The sequence below is a fragment of the Macadamia integrifolia genome, unplaced genomic scaffold, assembly GCF_013358625.1.
Source record: "Macadamia integrifolia cultivar HAES 741 unplaced genomic scaffold, SCU_Mint_v3 scaffold_210A, whole genome shotgun sequence".
In the NCBI taxonomy this organism is placed as follows: Eukaryota; Viridiplantae; Streptophyta; class Magnoliopsida; order Proteales; family Proteaceae; genus Macadamia; species Macadamia integrifolia.
In genome coordinates, this window is record NW_024870643.1 from 36746 (window position 1) to 58349 (window position 21604).

The 21604-nt window shown below is 39.5% G+C and overlaps 1 protein-coding gene across 3 annotated transcripts in view; it reads left to right on the forward strand.

Annotated features, from left to right (window-relative positions):
* Positions 1-21604, forward strand: part of LOC122071333 (UDP-N-acetylglucosamine transporter UGNT1-like) — a 68464-nt gene that overhangs the window by 7349 nt on the left and 39511 nt on the right. For 2 of the 3 annotated variants that reach the window (XM_042635673.1, XM_042635672.1), the window contains 9 exons: positions 3202-3278; positions 12771-12932; positions 13040-13173; positions 13604-13734; positions 13822-13866; positions 13983-14080; positions 15235-15342; positions 20278-20334; positions 20435-20902. In XM_042635673.1, coding sequence (XP_042491607.1) covers positions 3202-3278; positions 12771-12932; positions 13040-13173; positions 13604-13734; positions 13822-13866; positions 13983-14080; positions 15235-15342; positions 20278-20334; positions 20435-20509 — 887 coding nt within the window. In that variant the 3' untranslated portion in view covers positions 20510-20902. Of the gene's footprint in view, positions 1-3201; positions 3279-12770; positions 12933-13039; positions 13174-13603; positions 13735-13821; positions 13867-13982; positions 14081-15234; positions 15343-20277; positions 20335-20434; positions 20903-21604 lie in introns of those variants that run through there. The other variant, XM_042635674.1, reaches the window with a different exon arrangement.

The following is a 21604-nucleotide window of genomic DNA, read 5'->3' on the forward strand; positions in this document are numbered from 1 at the left end:
AAAAAAAAACAGAGGAAGAGAAAGAAGATGGGAAGATTAGGTCAATGGTAGTCACTCCCCTTGTAATAAATGGGTTATGACTAATTTAGGCCAGACAGGTCAAATAGAGTGGAATTCAGCAAGAGTGTTCTAAGAAGGCAATATTAAAGAATGATGGCCAGGAGTACTTTTTTCCTGATCTTTGTTTGATTGTCCAAGGGAAAAGAGAAATAGAGAAATATCTGAGGTTTTCTTCTCAAACTTTAGTTGTGTGGCCATATGTGGAGATGGTTTTTAGACTGTCACTTGCACTGTGCGTTCTATTCAGAGTGAAGGAAATATTTTACAGTTCTACTAATGCAGTAAGACCAGCTAAACTTCAAGGAGCGTGAAGTTAGCTTATGAGGGGAGAGCCTATACATAAATGACTGTCGTTAAGATGAGGATCTTGAATGTATTGGTGGGAAGATTAGGAATGGAAAATCCAAGTCTATTTGAGATGATATAATTAAGTTGATTAACATTGTACTTTTTCAGTTCCTTGATCCTTTTGATTTTGTTCATGATGATGCAATTGCTTGTATTTTTTATGGTTAATTGTAGGGTCCAACAAGTCCCAGCTCTTCAACCTGAAAAGAAAAAGGGGACTGAGAACTTTTCAGTACAAGATTTAGCATGCTGACACTAGATATTCAGGAGAGAGATTTCCTGATGTATGTGGTGGTGGTGGTGAATTTTTTTATTTTCTTTTTAGTTTTGATAGGAAAATATAAAATTATTAATAATATTATTGGAGCATAAAATGGCTGATATATGTGGTTGTTTGTTCAATGTTTTATGTGTAAACATCTGTATGAAGGTGAACTGCACATTGAAAGTAGAAAAGAGAGAATGTTTTTCTGAGAAAAGGATCTTATTAATAGGAGGAAAATACAAAGAAATAGAGGAATTAACACCACTGGCCCATGCAACAATAACAAAACTCAGCTTATGGCAACTAAGAAAGCCAAACATAGAATTCTAAACCAATTCCCATACAGGAAACTTAAGTTATGAACCATAGGGTAAGATTGCCAACAGAAGCTTTTCAGAAATGCATCTATTTCGTTATGGACATGCCCTTAAAAAACTAAGGATAAAAAAAGTTCAATTTCAACCAGGGTCGAAACTGAAATATTTCGTGAAATGGTGAAATTTTGGCCGAAATATTGCACATTTCAGCCAAAAAATCGAAATGTGCATCTTGTTGGTCAAATAGTTGAATTTCGCCTTGAGACTTCAAGTAAAGCCTATTTAAGCATTTATACACATATTTACTCATATTCGAACTATTAGATTGAAAAAATAACACATCAACATGGGTAGTTTGGCTTCGGACCATAGGCTGCTACTGTATACTGTCGCTGTAGCCTGCTGTATTTTTTTCTTATAGAACTTATTTTACACATAAATTTAGTACTAGGAAACACAACATTTAATTAAAGAAATTGAAATATTTATTAAGAATGAAGAAAACCATTTTATAATACACCAGTATCAAAAGTGTCATTATAGACAATAAGAACAACTGTTGACACCCTAACTATGTGAGATAGGTGTCATCATCAGCACACTCTTGGTAACCTGACCTAGGCTATGGATCCTTGGTCCGGGAAGATGGTGCAAATGTTGATCCATTGTAGCTACTTGGTGGACAAGGTTGATGTGGTTTGGGGGGCTGGGTATGAGATGATGATGTCCATAAAAAATGGTCCACCTTGTGACAAACCATCATACGTAGTTGGGAATGAAGAAGAAGAGGTATTCCAACCGTCCTTGGAAGTTGAGACTAGAACTCTCTATGGCAAACGAGGGTGCACGCCACTGTTTTGTTTGCCCATACCCACCATATCCTCTGCTCTCCTAGGCCTCCAAGTGTGCCAAACAAGCATTTAATGTCTATATGGATCTATCCGAACTAATGACGTGGACCTCTTGAGTAGCTTCTATGAGGGGCATGTGCACCATGGTTAAGATCTTGGGTGGCATGGTCAAACTGACTTTCCCTTGTGAATTGGATGGGCTTATCTGTTCCTCTAACCCTTTGGATGCAACAACATCTGGGGATGTTGCGAGAGTGCGGCCACTGGAATGTGACCAATCGATGTCTTCCTCCTCATCTCCCCCACTAGGTTGGGATTCAAAAAATTGAGGTGTCTATGAGTGAACTTGACCCTCTTGAGAAGCCATAGATTTGTCAACATAAACACCCATCTGACTAGTGATCTTAGTGTTGGGCTACCCCCAGGTTCATTCAATGTAGCAATACCTCGATCCTTCACCACTTGTAGAGGGATCTTCCTCATTTGACTCCAACTGGAGATGTTGCCGAGCTTGATTAATAAGTCTTTGTTATTTTCCATACCCATGCATATGTACCATATCTTCAAGTTCTCCAGCTGTGCATGACCCAATCAGTTTTGCCTTTTGGAGTAGATAAGTGAAAAGTTGCTCCAGTTACACTCACATACAGCGGCGAAACATGTCTGGGATAACACCTTCACTGCTATCTTCCTCAAGTTAGATGCCTCTTTCCCATATAGCACTCACCATTCAACTGCATTAGGGCATTAAGATTATTCATGTTAAGTGTTTGTACCTTATAAATACTTATATTAAACTAAGAAACTAAGATGATGGACATGAACCAACCAACAATAGTAGTCTCCTGGACAGCCTTTGCGGCTGTATGTTCGAAAGTCCTAGTGGAATCTTTGAAGTTTCCATACTCATTTCAATGATTGGTAATGTTAACATCAATACAAAATTATAATTAAATTCATTTCTATTGATCTTTACATTCTCACTCAGGATCTTCAGACTGATCAATTTTATAGCTTCATTTGGTGAATTATTGTTTAATTGTTTTTCGTGGGGCCTTCTTCCATTTTTCTTCTTTTTTTGTCATACATTTGTGAATGACTTGGGTAGCTGATGCAACCCTCTATATTATTTTTCTGATGTATGGTTTTTAGTAGTCTTTCGACACCTCTTACTTCAATATGGTTTGCTTTCTCCAATTAATTTTGTCCTCCGCTTTCAGAAAATGCTGTTCTTATTGTTTCTCTCTTAGGCCCTTTTTTTTTCTTTAAATCCTGATTATGATCCATTTCTGTGTTTTTATAATTGCCAACTTCCTCTGGTCCAGCTTTCTGACTGCTACACTTCAACTTCTGCTTACAGTATTGTTGATTATGTTTAACAAAGCTGCTCTTTCTTCATATAGCTTCCCATGTGCAAATGTCATCACACTCTTTCAGGTAACTACTTCTTACTAAGTTAATTTCTTGTGGATTTGCAGCCTATAGTCGAGTTGTTACAGACTTACAGTGTTTGGTTATTCATGCTTTTTACCTCTTGGTTGTTATTACTTAATACTGATGCATTAAATCATGTTAAAGGAGGTCCTTAGTGACAAATGAAATATGCACATGATGGCACAAATCCCCTTAAGGACACAGAATCCTATCTATCTTTGCCAGTTTACAAGAGCAACATTCATCTTCCAGATGATTAGGACAAATCTATAAAAATTAATATGAAACCTGGGAAAAATTTTATGTATCTATGCAAATAATGGTAATGAGATGCCTAGGTGGGTTGGGTCTTTTCTTTAGTGTTACGTAACCATTGGCCTTATCACTTTCAAGTTTCAACCCTTAGTTGTTGGGGAATTGCTTGAAGGGAGGCCAATCACTTTTGAAAGGGAGAAGAGATAATTTCATGATGCGCATTAGGCCTGCAAAGATGAGTATCACTTTATCATTTAAACAGAAATTTTGCCTCTCTTTATGTTGTCCATTATTTTTTGACTCGTTTGTGGCAATCAAACTTCAACACATGGGTGTCTCCATAGTAAAACTGGTTCCATGTTCTTGTGATTATTGCCTTTCACTAACCAATCCTGAATAAAGCTGGTAAAAGGTCTTCCCTTCCCATGAGTGTCCCCTTCCATCCATTTTACGTGGAAGAAAAATTGGAAAAAAAAAGTGCCTCTCCTTCCCGTGAGTGTTCCCATCCCTTCCTTCTTGCCGCCATGGCTGGAAGCTCTTACGTGGTGCTGCCACCACCCAGTCCGCCCGTCTACCACCCCCCCCCCCAAATGCTGTATTGCATGAACCTCTCTTTTTTTTATCAGAATTAGTCTCCTTCTAGAGAAGGTCTTCCTCTACACTTTGTTCCCCTTCTATGGTTGGATCCTCAAAAGGTTGAAGCTCTGAAGTGGCACACTTTATTGGAAGTCGCGCCCCTTCAACATCGTCAAGCTTTCTCTCTCAATGCAATGTAAACTAAAAGGGTGTATGGACAAATACCTGCTTGACAATGGGTTCTTTGTCTTTAAATTCTCCATAAAAGAAGATAAGAACCGTGTTCTTGAGGGTGGCCCTTGGCATGTTGGCCGCAAACCCATCCTTCTTCGCCAATGGGACCGGCACATGCAACTTGACTACATCAAGCTCAGCCCCATCCCCATCTGGGTAACCCTTCTTGGCTTGCCACTTCACTTTTGTTGCGAAGAGGGCCTTAGCATCATTGGTTAGTCTTGGGTAAGCCTCTGTATATGGATGGAAGAACCAAGCAAATGGACAGGCTAGACGCTAGACTATGTGTTGAAATTTCAGCGGCAGACCCCCTCCAAAATGCACCTCGGTTGTTGGCGATGAAGGATTCACCTTTAACCAATCCATTGGCTTGGAATGGTTGCCGCCTATCTGTGAAATCTATAATGTCAACGTCCTCTTACAAGCCCCATTGTCTTGTCCTCGATGAAGCCCCTTCCTTTGTCGCTACTACTTATATTGAAGATGCTTCAACATCCATCCTGGTATTCTCTGTTGAATCCCCCTCTTCAAGTACCAAACCATTGCACCCTTCTCACTCAACCATCTTTCTTATACTCCCTCATCCCGTTGCCCTTCCTCACCCTAACCTTTCAAACCTTAACCACTCTCTTAGTCAAGGAAGCATACCCACATTCAAAAGTCACATTGTCTCCATGATCCATTGACCAACTCCACTTGTGGCCACAATCACCCAGCTGCCTCCCTACCATCAGTCCATCATTCTCCTTTACCCAGGTCTAAACCCCTTTACTTGCTTGGCCTTTGAAGCTGTTGACAATGCTTCTGCTCTCTCTGAAGTTTCTGTCAACCCCTGTTCCCTTTGCCTTGCAAACATTTTCTCCTTTCTACCCCTCTCTGTGGCCTGGTTCATCTGCTAAGGCATCTTCTCAGCCAACAACATCGATGGATCCTGCTTCGTCATGAGCTGCCTCTGCCCTTAGCCCTCCCTCTTCTATCTGAAATATCTCGAATGTCTCTTTTGAGACACTCACTTTGTCTTATTTGACTCATGGGCCTTCCCCTTTTGGGCATGGTTAAAAAACTTGTTTCATTTCACTATTTCGGTCAATCCAAAACTACTGAAATTTTACCGAAATATGTATTTTGCTTGGCCATTTTGGGGTGGGGGGTCTCTACTGGCCGAAATGACCAAAATTAGCGAATTGAAATGACCAAAATTTCAAAGACAGTGTATTTTTTTTTTTTTAAAAACCAAAATGAGCAAAATTTCAAAACGAAATGACTGAACCTATGTTTGTTTCGTGTTTCACCTGAAATTTTGTTTAATAGCGAAATATCCAAAATTTTGGCGAGTTTTCGAACCATGCTTTTGGGCACTCTACCACCAACATAGTTGTCAAGGCATCACCTAGGTGTCCAAGCAGTTTGTCCGGATTGGTACCTTTGGTCGCCTAGGCGGTGCCCTTGGCGCCTTGCTAGTGTCGAATTAATTTTTGCCTCCTTGATTGCCTTGGTTCGCCTAGGTGCTATGAAAACTATGACCGCCAATGCTCCTCACACTTTGCATGGGCCTTCCATTATTCCTTGCACTACCCATCACCCTATCCTTGAGCCCACCCATCATGACCCTCTTTCGAAAGCCCATCGCCATGCTTCAACTCACTCTTTGCCTTTTTCCTCCACTTCCCCTCTTCTGCAACTGAGCCCTCTGGATCCATCGGTTACTCACATAAACCCCAACCTATTGCTTCCACCTTCTTCACCTGATTGCAAGGCCGCAAGGCCGCAAGGCCACTTCTTCTTTATGGCTGCCTCCCACCATCCACTTGCCCACTTGTCCCTCCACCCTCCCGGGCAACCCCTACCCCTCCTATATCTCTGCCCTTTGCATGAATATTGTAGGAAAACCTGCAATGGAATTCTAGACCCCTCCCACCATGCATCCTCTTCCAGGCCCATTTCTGTAGGGCCATTGCTGCACCCTCATCCTCTTTGTTCCAAATCAGCCATTGCTTCATTTGAAACTCTTGGGGTCTCAATTCTCGGGGGAAACAAGCCAAAATTTGCAACCACATCAAATCTTTATGCCTCTCTTGTTTGTCTTGTTGAAATCCTCAACAAAGAACCGAATGCTCCCTCCATGGAATTCTTTGTTTCCCCTCGGGAATTTTCACCAAACTACTCTCATCATCCAAACGACCTTTTATGGTTTCTTTGGGATCCCAAAGTTGTTCAAGTTTCAGTTTTGCATTCCTCCTCTCAGTTTATGCACCTTCAAGTCAGTGATCCAGTTGGGAATTATAGCTTCCTCTTTCAGTCATTTATGCAGCGAACAACCCCTCTGATAGATCAGCCCTTTGGACAAACATCAACTGCTCTTCAAGCGAACTCTCATCCTTGGGTATCCGGGTGACTTCAATGTTTTCAGATTTGGCCATGAAAAACAAGGTGGTAGCCTTCTAGATGATCCATCAATGGATGCTTTTAAAAAGTGCACTGAAGACATTGGTATGGAAGACTTTAGATGCTATGGTCTCAAATTCACTTGTCATAATAAGAGTAGTGGTGATTCTAGGATTGCTTGTAAGCTTGACAGAGTTCTTGTAAATGAAGCTTGTTTGATCTCTTCCCCCTCCTCCTATGCCACTTTCGATTCCATGGCATATCTGACCAGAACCCTATCTCCATCCTTGTCAAACCCTATATTTCCTTTAGCCCCAAACCCTTCAAATTCTTTGACATGTCGTCTTCCCCTCTTGACTTCCTCTCTATTGTTAGAGATGCATGGTCCCAACCAGTATAGGCTCACTCCTCCCCCCCATCACCTTCTTTAGGAAGCTCCGTAATGTTAAATGTTCTCACAAAGTTTGGAACTCCTTTTCCTTCAGAAATACTTCTGCTTCTATTTCTGATTGTTGAGCTAAGTTTATTGACTTAAGATGTGGCTCCTATTGTTTTATGGTTGTTCTTGTTGGCAACCTAGCCACGTGGCGGTGATGACGTGGCCAGTTTGGGTGACATGGATGAAAATGATGACATGGTAGTGTCCAGTGTCACCGTTGAGAAAACAGAGCCGCTTGGTATGCATGGAATGGTTTGATACATCCTTACTATGTGGTGCGGGTTTCTGGGTCAAAACTGACAAAATTGGTCTATTTACGCTCGGGGGCATTTTCGGCAGTGAAAATGACGTTTTTGGAAGATCGTTTCTTCATGAAAAATATAGATTGTAATTTATCTAGTCCAGTGCATCTGATTTTGTCGCATTCCGATACCGTATGAAGAAGTTACGACATTTGTGGCAGTGGAGGGCAGTTTCGGCATTGAAGATGAATTTTTTAAAGGAAGTGTTCTCCATGTAACAATATGACAAAAATCCAATCTTTCCAACAGTTCTGATTTCATCGCGTTTCGATTCCGTAGAAAGATACGTCGTTGGAAAGGTCTAGGGGCATTTTGGTCTTTTTACATGGCTGATTCGGATGATTGAGTCTTCTGGAAAGTCGTAGAGCTCCAGTTACGGCTCCAACACACTTCGTTTCATCTCGATCGGATATCGTATGAAAAAGTTATAAGTGTTTCCATTAAGCCAGTTCGAAAATCCAAACCGAAAATTCATCAGTATGCTCTCGGGGTTGGGTGGATTTTTCGGAATGTATTTTTGAAATTTGAAGGGCTTTTATGTAATTTTGAGATTTTGAAGGTCTTAGTTGATAAGGGGTGTTTAGCATTGGAAATATGAAGACAAGGATTTATGTGTATATAAGATAATCAGAGGGATCTTTAATACACGGCTCAGATTGAGCCACATCGGTCAGATTCAGATCTGACGGTTCGTGTAAGAGCTTCCGTTGAAGATGCTTACCCGAGGCATGTATTAGATATGATGGTGTGGCACCTCACCATATTGAGTCTTGATTGTGTGTAGCACATGTGCATAGAATCTATAAAGAGATTCTCCATATTTTGATCTGAGCCAATCATATCAGATCGGTTCCAATCTAACGGTCAAGATCGATGGAGCTTTATTAAAGATAGCCTACAGCGTACCGTGAAACTCGCTACACCAACCAATCGTTGATCGATAACACGTCTGACAATGTCAGCACGTACGTCATGATGACGTCATAGAGATTCAAAACCTATGGTTTAGATCTATTGTCTGTTGGTTTAATCAGGCGGCTCAGATTAAGAGATACCTTTTGATGAGGTCTACGGCTAGATCTGCGCCTCTGTTGCGCGTGCCGCTGGTGTACCCTACGCCACCCCTACGAAGATTACATTTCAGGCTATCTCATTGCTCCAACTTCAAATGGTCATATCTCCCTCATTTTAACTCGGATTTGGGTGAACCAAGTTGTTACTTCTTTGTTTTTTCCAGCCCTACACTATAGAAGCAAGAAAAATGAGTTTTGAGTGAAGGAAGGCTACGGTTTTGGCAAGAGAAGCTTCTCCCTCTTTGTTTGTCCTTGAATGAACATGAATACTTGATGATTAATGTTCTTAGGCCATTGAAGGAGGTAAAAGAGGTGGTTGAGGTGTGTTAATGATGTATTAACTCAAAGCCAAGGAGGAAGAGAAGAAAGCAAGGATGTATTTGCTTTGAAGAGCAAGAAGCCAAGGAGAGAGAAGGTGTGAGCACCAAACTTGTCAGTACAAGTTTCTAGTCATCCTAGGCAATCGGTTGTGAGATTCTCTAACCTTTGATTTACATTTTATGCATGTATATATGTTAAGGTTAGTTGTGGATGAATGTATACATGCTAAGTTAGTTGTGGATGAACTGTAAGCATGCTAGTTAGTTGTGGATGTATATGCTAGGCAGAGCTTGACTGTAGGGCATTGATATAAACCCAAATTTACTGTATTCTTTATTGAGTGCTTAGTGGTTGCTAAGCACTGGGAGTCGGTGCTCCCGTGTAGTGGGTGCTACACATTGTACCAGCACTGCGAGTGCCATCTCAGCTTCGGCTTGAAAAAATTGGGTGTGGGTGCAGTCAAAAGTAGTGTATTGAGTAGGTATGAAGCCTTTACAGGCACTACTCCGGGGATGTAGGCAAATTGCCGAACCTCGTAAAAATCCTGTGTTGTGGATGCTTGTTGTTTGCATTTTATATTGAAGTGCGTGGAATGTGGAATGGGTGTGCACACTTGGAAGTGCCTATGAGAGACTGAGTGTGCATACGACTGTGTGCAAACAGGGACAGGTATATCAGGTTTTTCTTGGCCAGACATCAGACAGTTTTTTGGGGATCGGAATTAGACTTACTGATTCACCCCCTCTCACTGACTGCCGGGTTACAACAGCTCCACTTTGACATCTTCAATGCCCCCTGCTTCGGAGGAGCTTAATCTCTCCCTTGAGCTCCTCTCCTTAGTTTCCCAAGAGGAGAGGGTTTCCTTCCCCAAAAGTCCAGAGTCAAATGGTTGGAACTCGGCGACTCCAACACTGCTTACTCCCACATATCCCTTGAGGCTAGAACCAACAAAAACTCCATCACTTCCCTCTTGTTAAGTGATGGCTCCCTCCTCTCCTCTGTTAAGGACATGAAGGCTGAGTCAGTCAACTTCTTCAGCTCCACTTTCAATACCCCTCCCTCCCTTGCCATCTCTGATGGGCTTCTCAATAAAACTATCCCTCCTTCCCTCCTTCACTCTCTCCAAGCTACCCCCTGTGAAGAGGAAATGCTCTATCCTGTTCTCTTTCATAAAGAAAACATATCTCCTGGTCCAGATGGGTTTAGTATGGGTTTCTTCTCCCCCTCTTGGGATATTACCAAACCATACCTCATTTCAGCCTTGCGTAGTTTTTCTTTAACCCAAGCCAGATAAAAGGTATCAACCAAACCTTTTGTACAAGTCATTGCCAAAATCCTTGCAAATCGTCTCAAGCTGGCAGTTGACTCCCTTATTAGTGACAACCAATCGGCTTTTATTACGTGTAGATCCATCACTGATAACATTTTCTCCGTTCCTAGCTTGTCAGAGGCTTTGATAGAATATCCCACCCCCTACTCTTATGAAAATGGACATTCACAAAGCTTTTGACTTCTTGTCTTAGATTTCATTATCAATGTCTTGCACAAGATGTCCTTTCCTCCCATCTTCATCAATTGAATCTTCCATTGCATTTCTTCCCCCTGATTCTCCGTTTTGATCAATGGTTGCCCTGTAGGCTTTTTTTCTTCGTTTGCTGTTATTTGCCAAGGTTGTGCCCTCTCCCCTTACATCTTATCTCTAGCTCTTGAAGTCCTTTTTAGGAGCATTCAATCTAGTATGGACCAACACCTCATCTCCCATATGCCAAATTGCATATCCCTTAAGATCTCTCATTTGGCTTTTGCCGATAATCTCATGACCTTTTCTAAGCTGGTTCCGCTTTGATTCAGTCCATTTTGTCTTGAATCTGTCCCATTTTCAAAGCTTGTCAGATCTTCACATCAATTGGCAAAATCTCTCCTGTTTGTTGCTGAGGTTAGTGAGGTTGACTCAACTTGCTTTAGAGAAGTGATTGAGTTCCCTTCGGGTTGGTTGCAAGTCAAGTATTTGGGTTTACCTTTGATCCCTTCAAGATTGACTGCCCACTACTATTCCCCCATTTTGGATCACCTCTGTCAAAGGCTTCAGCTTTATAAAGGGAACCTTCTTTCTTATGTCGGCCGCCTTGAGTTGGTTAGATTTGTCCTTCAGTCTTCTTTAATTTATTGGACTGGCATTTTTTGGCTTTCTCAGTCCTCTTTTGAGTTTGGAATTCCTTATTTGTGCCTTTCTTTGGAAGAGTTGTGATTCTGCTAGGTTCCTCCACCCTGTTAGTTGGGTATCACTGTCTCCCCAAAGAGGAAGGGGGCATTGACTTGAGAAGAATCAAAGGTGTCAATCAGGCTGGTATTCTCAAGTTGATTTGGAAGCTAGCAGCAAAGCGGAAGAGTATTTGGGTGGATTGGGTCTTCTCTCGCTCCCTATGCAATGACCATATCTGGACTGCTCCGTCTTGTTCCGATGCTTCCTTGGTTTGAAGGAAGATCCTTAAGCTCAGACCTCTTTGCTTATGGGATCATCAGATCTCATATTAATGATAGATCTTCTACTAGATTTTAGCTTGACTTCTGGCACCCGGATGGAGTTCTCCACCTAGTGGGTGATAGAACTGGTCACAGTTCAGGTTTCGGCAGATTGGACATGGTCTCTGGCATTATTCAGCAAGATGGTTGGGCCCTACCCCCTCATCCTCCTTGTATTCCATTTGGAGTGCTTTGCCGAGCATTGTCTAGAGACCTTCTGGTAGTGGTGACTTTGTCTTTTGGTTTTGCTACATCTTTGGGTCTCTTCAGTGCCAAGTTTGATTGGGAGCATATTAGGGCTCGTGGTTGCATTTAAGTCTAGCGCAATTTGGTCTGGTTACATCCCCTGCCACGGCTTCATTGTTAGAGGTTTTCACCCACTGCCTCCCTATGCAGTCCTTCCTTATCTGCTGGCAAATTCTTGTCCCCCTTCCCTTTGCTGCCTTTTTGGGACTGCCCCTGAAGATGTGGATCACCTCTTCTTCACCTGCCCCCTTTCTCTGTAGTTTGGTCCATCTTCTAACCAAATTCTGTCCTAGGAGAGGAACAATTCTTCCTTTCGATAGAGAATGGATGTCGGTCGATATATCTTTTTCTGGGAAATACTGTGGTGATAAGGTTGGCAAATTAGCTTTTGGTGCTGCTATCTCTCACATCTGGCTTGAGGGCAACCTTAGAAGGTAAACCTCTAAATCTAGATCCTACCAGAAAATTTGGAACTCATTCTTTTTGAAGTAAAATCTGAGGTGCGGTGTTCTCTGGTCGGTGTTCTGATTTTCCCCTGGAAAGAGGCTAATTGTACATTCTTGGGGCCTCTCCCCTTCTATTTTATAAGCTTATGCCTCCTCCTCCCACTATGTAAAGGCTGGGCTTGTTTTATTGTATTTTCTCCTCTTTGGTAATGAATTTATTATTTTACCCAAAAAAAAAAGAAGCTGGTAAAAGTTCCCTCTGTAAAGCCCTATAATCCTTAAAATAGCTATTAAAGCATGAAAAACTTATTAACAAATACAAAGAATCGTACAAGGCAAACTGTTCAGAGGCAGTCATCACTTCATTGTTAGATTGTTAATAAGTGCTATTATAGACTCCAGAAATCTCCGCAAGATTTACCACACGCATGTGCAAGCGCTCGCACACACACACAGAGCTGGGGTGGGGGGAGAGAGTGTTCAATGTTTTCCCACTACTCCCTTTACTCTTGAATTTTATTCCACTAGTTATTTTTGATGTTCCTATTATTGCGTTTGTGCTTCAATCTTTTCAAATCATATAATTGGAAGTTCGATTCCCCATTTTCATTTTCAACTAAAAAAATGTTTGCTGAAACGTACAGCATGATTTTTGCACAAGTTTATTGAAGTGTTTTATCTTCTATTTGCCACAGATAATATGTTCATCTGCGCTCCTCTATGCAATGAGACGGTGGAAAATTATTTCTTTCACTGTTGGTGAATCCCGTGTTCTTGCCGATAACTCACCAACTCTGGTTCCCCTTAAGACATTGATTCAGACATCACCTCTTGCAATAACTTATTTGCTTTACATGGTATGATTTGACTGTACATTTTTTCAGTTTTCTTGATGAATTATGAGTTCTTTCATGTGAGCTTTAAATAATGTCATTATCTATCATCATGTTTCCCTTGTTAAAAGCTGGCGTCAATGGAGTCTGTGCGTGGAGTTAATGTTCCCATGTACACAACCCTTAGGCGGACTACTGTGGTATTTACAATGATTGTGGAGTATCTTCTGACAAGGCAGAAGTATTCATCCTCTGTTGTTGGCAGGTAAATGGCCCTTTCTCACTGTTTTCTAGTAGGGGATGCATGTTTTGGGGTGTCAAATACATCCTGATCTCTCTCTCTCTCTCTCTCTGATATTCACCTTTTCTTGACATTCTCACTGAGCATGCAATTTTGATGGAATGAAACATGCTAATGCGTGTTTTTTTCTTTTTTTTTTTCCTTTTCTTTATTGTCTTAGAGTGTGATGACCTAATAATGTAATAAATGAGGTGGATTGGTGGACCATGATATAAAGACACCTTTTGTATTATAGTGTTATTTCTTTTAGCTGCTTTAGTATGAAGTCAGTTCAGGATGGAATGTCCTTGTTATAATGTTTGATGCAAGTCATCATGATGTCTTTGACATAATATATATATATATTTAATGTTTCTAATTCATTTCTTAATGGTAAATCCAAGGGTTTCATCAGTGTGGTATTGATTGTTCTTGGTGCATTTATTGCGGGAGCTCGAGACTTGTCATTTGACTCTTATGGCTACGCTATTGTATTCATTGCCAACATCACTACAGCAATATACCTTGCAACTATAGCCCGTCTTGGTAGTATTTCTTATATCTTCCAGCTTTTCATTCTTTCCTAATGAAGTTTTCTGGTAGGTTACTCTAATGGTATTAATTACTTGACAGGAAAATCTAGTGGCCTTAATAGCTTTGGTCTAATGTGGTGCAATGGTGAGATAGTCATATCTTAAGCTGATCAACATTTGTGTTTTTGGGGCAATGTGGTTCATCCAAAAGTTTAAAAACTGTGATTCCTTTAGCTTATATATTACCAATATTTTTTGTAGGGATAATATGTGGACCGGTGTTACTGTTTTGGACATTTTTCCGAGGTGACTTGGAGATGACAATGAATTTTCCTCATTTATATACAGCTGGATTTCAGGTACTTCCTGTCACAGATAAACTTGTCTTTCTTTTTGCATGTTATTGTACCACAGGGGCACCTTGAAGGTGTTGGGACTTGGGATGATGTTACTTCTGGACAAGGGCTGCAAATTTCTTGCTTCTGTTTTACTGCTCTTTTTCCTTTGGGCCTATTGATGATTATATACAGATTTTCATGCATCTTATGCCAACTGATTGTGCATTCACATAACATGCTATTTCTTATGGTTTTGTTTTTTCCAACTTATGTTCTGCTTATTCTTATTACGTCTCACACACTATGTTTTACTTAAATACTTGTACCGGTGGATCTAGTAAGAGCTATAGGCTTCTCTCACCAGGGAGTTATTATGGTTTACAAGGTTTTCCTTAGAGTGGCTCTTAACTGCACAAAAAAATTTAAGGGTGAAATTGATTGGGTTATAAGACCAACTTATTGTATGGAGCAGAATCTTGGGCAATCAAGAAATGATGCATGCATAACGTAGTGCAGCTGAAATGCAGAAATCGATATGGATGAGTGGCAAGCCTTTAAAGGATGTAACTAGAAATATAGGTTGTTGGCATTTGCGGACTACGGTACCTTGGTGTGGCACAAACAGGAGACGAGATGAGGAAACCAATTGATATATTTCAGTCATGTAGAAAAAAGCAGTTGTGCACCAATAAAGAGATATTGTGCAAACTATTTCTTTTTGGAAATTTTTAATGAACATTGATGTGGTTCAAGTTAAGGCATTAAAGAATAATTCTGAGGCCTAAATGACTTGGTTTGGAGTAATAAGGAGAAATAAATGTGTATGATCTAACAGAAGGTGTGGCCCTACCTTAATTGAATTGGTTGAAAAGGATTCTTGTAGCTGACCTGAAGTAGTTGGTCTTAAGGCTTTGTTGATCTGATTTAAATATAGTGTTTTACATTTATCTTATTGCAGAACAAATTAAAAATTTCACTTTTTACATTTATCTCAATCTTCACTTCCTCATGTTCCTATCGCACAGTTCAGTGCAATCAGTTTATTTCTGCACTTAAACATAGAAGAAAAGAGAATAATATTTATATAAGCTGTTTGTTCTTGTTGAGGTAATATACACTTGTGCATTTGATTCAGTGGGTCTAATTAGCACTAGTGTATTTTTTTTTTTTGGCAGGCTGTCATGCTTCTTTCCTGTATAATGGCTTTCTTATTGAACTACAGTATATTTCTGAATACGACTCTCAATTCAGCACTCACACAAACAATGTGCGGTAATTTAAAGGTTTGTTTACCTCTATCTCTTGTAGTGCCTTATCCTACTCTGGTCCTGAGACAATTATTAATGTCATGAATGTTCTAAAACCCGGGTAATGCAGTCTAATCCTGAACCATTGAAATCCAGTGGAGATCAGCTTGCGACAGGATTGCAGGACAGGACAAACCAGATTTGAAATAAAAATAATAACAGAATAACAGCAGGTCTGATTTTGGTGTAGAAGATTTCTGCCAAGTGTGATCATAATCTGTGGCCAGATTCACACTTATGGAGTAATCCTACTTGGGAAAGGACAACTCAACAACTACGGACAGAATTGGGGATCTTTAGGGATCAACTAAGTATCTTAAATAGTAACAAAATATAGAAACAGAATCTCCAAAACAGAATCAGAAAGATGAAAATTGAATGAATCCTTGTTGCAATATCTAAGGTTTCAATTGGAAAGTAGGAAACTAGAATTCAAAGGGAAAAATAGGATTTTTTAGGCTTTTGAAATTGAAACTGGAATGGAATATAAATAAAAGAAAAATATGGAAAAAATATGATTAGGAATCACCACCGATGCCCAAACTTGGAATCACCACCAGGGAGCCTACTGAATCACCAATGTAGGGAGCACTTTGCATTACCATAGAACCAAAGGCAACAGGCCAAATTCATTACTCAAATTCATGTAAAAAGTTGAAGCTCCTACTTATATGGAAGACAAAAAAAAAGGGTGTAGCCAGTGCACGAGGCTCTCGCCATTGTGGGGTCTGGCCGTCTGGGAGGGTCATAGTGTAGGCAGCCTTACCTCCGGTTTGTAGAGAGGTTGTTTGATGTAGATAAGTCACTTGGGCTTATTTTATTGCAAATAAGCCTTGGGTTGTGTTATGTATGTGTTGGGCTTTTGATCCCATGGGTTTTCTTTGATATGAACCACTTTAATAGGCCTAAAATATGGGTAGAAGGTAGAAAAACGGGATTTTATTCATTAGTTTAATTAGTTGCTATTTAATTTAATAAAGACCCATTAGGCCATTAGTTGGTTGTAAAGTCCTATATGGACTATTAGTTTGTTAGTCCTACTCCATGTTGGAGTCATAAAGTCAAGTCCTAGTCCTATTTTGAATTCCTAGTTGTAGTACGAATATCTAGTCCTATTGGGAAACTAGCTCCTAGTTGTAGTAAGAGTGTCTAGTCCTATTGGGAAACTAGCTCTTAGTATTTGTATGATTGTAAACTTCCCCTCTATAAATAGAGAGGCATATGTACCATTATTGGACAGATTTGGATGAAAGAAAGTTTGCAACTAAATGCTTAGAGCAGCTGAGATAGTTGTGGGTGAGAAGCCCAGGATGAGATAGCTACTTCATTTATTCTCTTTCACCCTTCTCAATCCCCCATCCACTTTATTCTTTTTTTTTTTATTTACTGTAACATTCAAGAGGTATAATTCAGATTCTGATAAAAGTCTGCAGAAATCAGAACCAATTAGCAATCCTAGTGGGAATAGAGAGAGACTGATCTCCTCTCTTTCTCTCTTCTATACTCTGTTCAGCCAGGTCTTCAATCAGGGTATTCCAGGCCTCATAAGGGTCCCACGATCCTTACCTAGTCACAGTTGGAAGCATTCAACTACTGTTCTTGAAGGTTCTTCTCAGTTTTCTCTTCTAGGTTGGAAAATCAAGAAAGCTTGTAACTTCACAACCAGCCGTCAGAATCCTCTCAACTTTGGGGGTTTTTGTACCCTCCCTAGGGACTATCTATGCCCAAGAGTGCAACTTAATAAACTCCTACAGCCCTGGCCGCACTTCTCTCTCTCCAGCTCTAAAACAGGTCTTTCTCTCTCCTATGGGGTTAGGTTTTGGGCTGGTTTTGCTCCTATATGGGTATTGTATCCTTGGGGATTTATTTGATGGTATTATTTCTTTGTTTCTTACTCCTATTTGTATTGTTTGGGGTTATAAACTGCGGAGTTAGTTACTTGTAATCTACTCCTGCATTACTGTTTCTGACTTGAACCTACGACTACTAGGTTGCAATGGGGCAACCTTACCATTATGCCGAGGTCCTCCTTCTACTTAAAAAACAAACTCGAACTCAAAAAAGGAAAGGCCTAAACCAATTTTGAAATGATAAGGTAACATTAACTGACTAAGAAGCTGAAATATTAAAGGAAACTAACTCAAACAAGGACTCTAACTTAACTAATGGAGTAAATCCATATTCTTATGTTCTACCCATATTTTAGGTCTATTAGAGTGGCCTATTACAAAGAAACCCATTGAACAAAGGCCAACATGTGTAGAGCCCAACCCAAGGCTTATTTCAACTAAAATAAGTCTACTTCTATGCTTTATCAGCATCAATTCTCCCCCGGCTTGAAAAAAACTTATCTACAAGTTTTGAAACAATGCCGAATCAGATCCACACGATTAACCTTTAATTTGAAGTTCAATTTTGACTTTCTTCGAATTGTAAGAAGATAACCAATAACCCTCTGTGGTCCTTCCATAGCTCTGATACCACTTGATGGGTTTCTAGAAGCCTAAAAGAAATAGGTTCACAAGCTCACTTGGAAACCAGAATTGCAGTGATCGGCTAAGAAACCAGCAATATGAAATAGGCAATAATCAGAAATCTGATGGTTAGATTTAGTCCAGAATGTACTGGATTATCAAATTCAGATGTATGAACAATATACTTAGAGAAGATTCAAATCAATGGCCAGGTTATGGTTTTCAAAACAATCCTTATCAGAATAGACTCTCTCAACCATAGTTGTCATGGCTCCAAGGCAGTGTACGACTATTTAAACGCTTAGGTGACAAGTTGCCTGCCTAGGCGCCTAAGTCGCTCCAGTGTTATTTTTTATTTTTCCTCTTTTCTAACCTTTTAGTATGCTACATATACCTTGTATCATAAAAAATAAACATTAAGCCACATCAAGTCATAAAAAATTAACATTAATTCATCAAAAATGAACATCTAGAGAAATGTTCTTGTTCTCTTATAAGTTTGACTGGTCAAATGATTTCATTTTTACGCGAGTTTTTTTGTATTGGGTAGAGCACAAAACAAGCTTTCCAACGAGTCTAAGATTACTTAAATCTAAGTCGTAATGATAAAGTTATGTTCCAATCAAACTTATTTTAAAATAAGCTAGTGTTGTTAAAATACCTAAATAAAAATAATTTTATGGACATCAAAACAAAAGATTATTTAATCACTTTTGTTTTTTAGCAATGTTTTTCACTATGATAAGATTTATGAAAATTTCAGAATTAAGAAAAACCCAAGTTATTTGAAAATTGAAAATCGCTTTTACAACAAAAAATCCAGTTTTTTGTTCTTATACTGGAGGGTTGACTTTTTATCCATTCTGAATTTTATTTTTAAACTATTTTTATTGGATTCAAATAAGGGGTATTTTTTATTTATGAATAATTTCTTAAGTAAATGTCTTTATATTTGTTATTTCATTTACTTTAAATTATATTTGACATAAATATGTGCTGCACCTTACAGTAAGACGGTAGTCACCCAGACCCCAACTGGGCTGCCTGGACGCCTGGTTGTCACCTAGGAGACGCCTTGACGACTATGCTCTCAACTGAGGATTAATTGCAGATATGATGGGGATACAGTGCTGATACATAGACAAGTTCAGATATATGTATTCGATATCATGTAATGTGTGACAACTAGATCAGATCTCTGATCACAGCACTTGAACACAAAACAGTAGCAAAATCGATTAACTTAATTTGTAAGCTACCAATCATATAAGAGTTCCAGAAGATTGGGACTCTAATGATAAAAAACCAGATTCCAATTATGAAATTGTAGGGGTGTTCAGATTGACCTGCGATTAACAAATCTGAAGCATAATTGTGATCTCAGATCTATAACTTCAGGAAATAACAATTATCAGATTTAGAAAGATATGCTGGAAACTGGAGAATATAAACATAAGTACTGACATGATTGATGGAGCTTAAACAAGGAAGAAAGGGTTTAGAAGAAGAAGATATGGCCAGACCATGAAATAATAATTATCAGATTTAGAAAGATATGCTGGAAAGTGTACTTGAAATAGGAAACTATTTCCATAATTAGAATAGATGTCCCTATTACCAACACTCTATCTTAACTAGGTAGAATAGGTGTTCCACATGTTTAAAATTCTCGAAATAAGAGTTCTATTTATACAAGACTCAATCCTATCCTTAACAACCAAGGAAATAACAATTACTTTATGAAATAAAACATTCAAATTAAATTAATAAAGTAAAACTTGTATTCCTATCTTCTACCTTTATTTTAGGCCCATTAAATGCTTATTATAAATAAAACTCATTGGACCAAAGGGCCAACATTTATAGAACCCAACCCAAGGCTTATTTCAACTAAAATAAGCCTAGTCCTGTGTCATCTCAATTTTTCTGTTCTGCCCCAAGAACCAAATTATATTAGCTTATTATCAAGAAAATAAATAAACTGTATAAAATAGAAATACTAAAAGGATGGTCTTCCCTCACCTCCTACCTGCGTCTCTTTCTTTGTTGGGAAGGAGACACCTGGGGATAGGTGGGTCAGAGGTCCATAGATGGTGCCCACGCACTCTGGTTGTACAGTTCTGGCCACCATAATGCACAAAGTATGCACAGACGTGTAACATGGTCCCATGGAGTCCATATATGGAGCCTATCATCTTCACATATTAATGTGATGGATGACCAAAAGCATTGTGTGTTGACCTTCAGATTACCGAGATATGATGTTGTATGGCTCCGAAGATTTTCATGAAGGACCCCTTACCAATTACAAGCATCCCATCGGTTCACTTTATGTTACTTTATGTCAAATAAGATAAGTTTAGACCTTAAACTTGTACGGGGCGGTTAATCATTCTCTATACATGATCTGGAATCGCCAATATTTGTTCTGTGGCAGGATTTTTTTACCGTCGGACTTGGCTGGCTACTATTTGGTGGGCTTCCATTTGATTTTGTATGTATAAGTTTCTCTTCGGTCTTATGTTATTTGATGTCCTCTAGCCACAGTTTTTTCTTTTGCTCATGTGCACTATCTGCCATTTTTTTTCTCCCAGTTGAACGTTATTGGGCAACTTCTTGGTTTCCTTGGCTCTGGTTTATATGCCTACTGTAAACTCAAGGGGAAGTAGCAAGGCATTCTTCAGGAGCTTATTTTCAGTTGGAGATACTACTCGGGTTGGTGATGCTGATGCCTTCATCATCTCCTAATCTTGATTGAATGGTCATCTGCCTTGTAAGTTAGAATGAGTGAGTGCAGGTTCTTTATGGCGGCAGAAGAGCTTTTTTGCATAGGAAGCAAGTAGCTGTTCCTAGCAATAGTGGAATAGGGGCCTTTTTCTGCCCCTCAGTTGAAATATTTATAGTGGGTCAGGGATAAGAACTTTAATTTAGAAGTGGTTGTTTGCCACCTGCTGCAATGCATTTTGAATTTCATGGGTGGTTATAGCTCATTTATAACTTTTATTCCTAAAATTAATGAAAATAGCAAAACTGGATGAAATGAAAAGTCCTGATTCATCAAATGGTGCAAATATGGTTCAAATCTCTCATCCAAGGGAAGATATCATGTTTTCCTTAGTTGTACAAAATTGCTTTTGGGTCACAGTGAAGCAGTGAAACTTATAGTGCATCAGCTGTTGCAGCCCTGGGAGAAATGCCTTATTCCATGACTGGGCTTCCATGTTGGTCCCTTTCAGATGGTTTCCATGATGTAAAGCCTGTTACAAATGCTTGTTCCTTGTGTTTTTGTAAGTTTCTAATCCTTACAAAGCCTATTGGTCATATCCCCTTCTTTCTTTTCTTTTTCTTCCATACTGTTTTGTCAAATTCCAGCAACCATCTTGTTTCTATCGTGGTCATCAGTAGGTAATCTCTATCCCTGTTTGTTTTCAGTTACTAAATTCTATCTGCCTATTTACTAATTCTGTTCATCATCAAGATTGACTGATTGAGATAGCTCCCTGATTACGAGTTCTATCAACCTGAAAACTTGAGAGATCGCCCCTCTCCCCAAAGCGACCCAATTTATCCCTCGCGTTCAATTGCCTTCAAACCTTCCTACTATAAGATATCAACCTGAACTCAACCCACGCTCTGTAACTTCCGCCTGTGCTGATTTCAATATTTTTTTCCCTGATCGTCAATTTGGGTTATGATTGGTGGGATTCAGAGGTCAGTGGTTTCAGAGTTGCTTCCTAAAATATGAGGTTGAAAGGTGTCCAAGC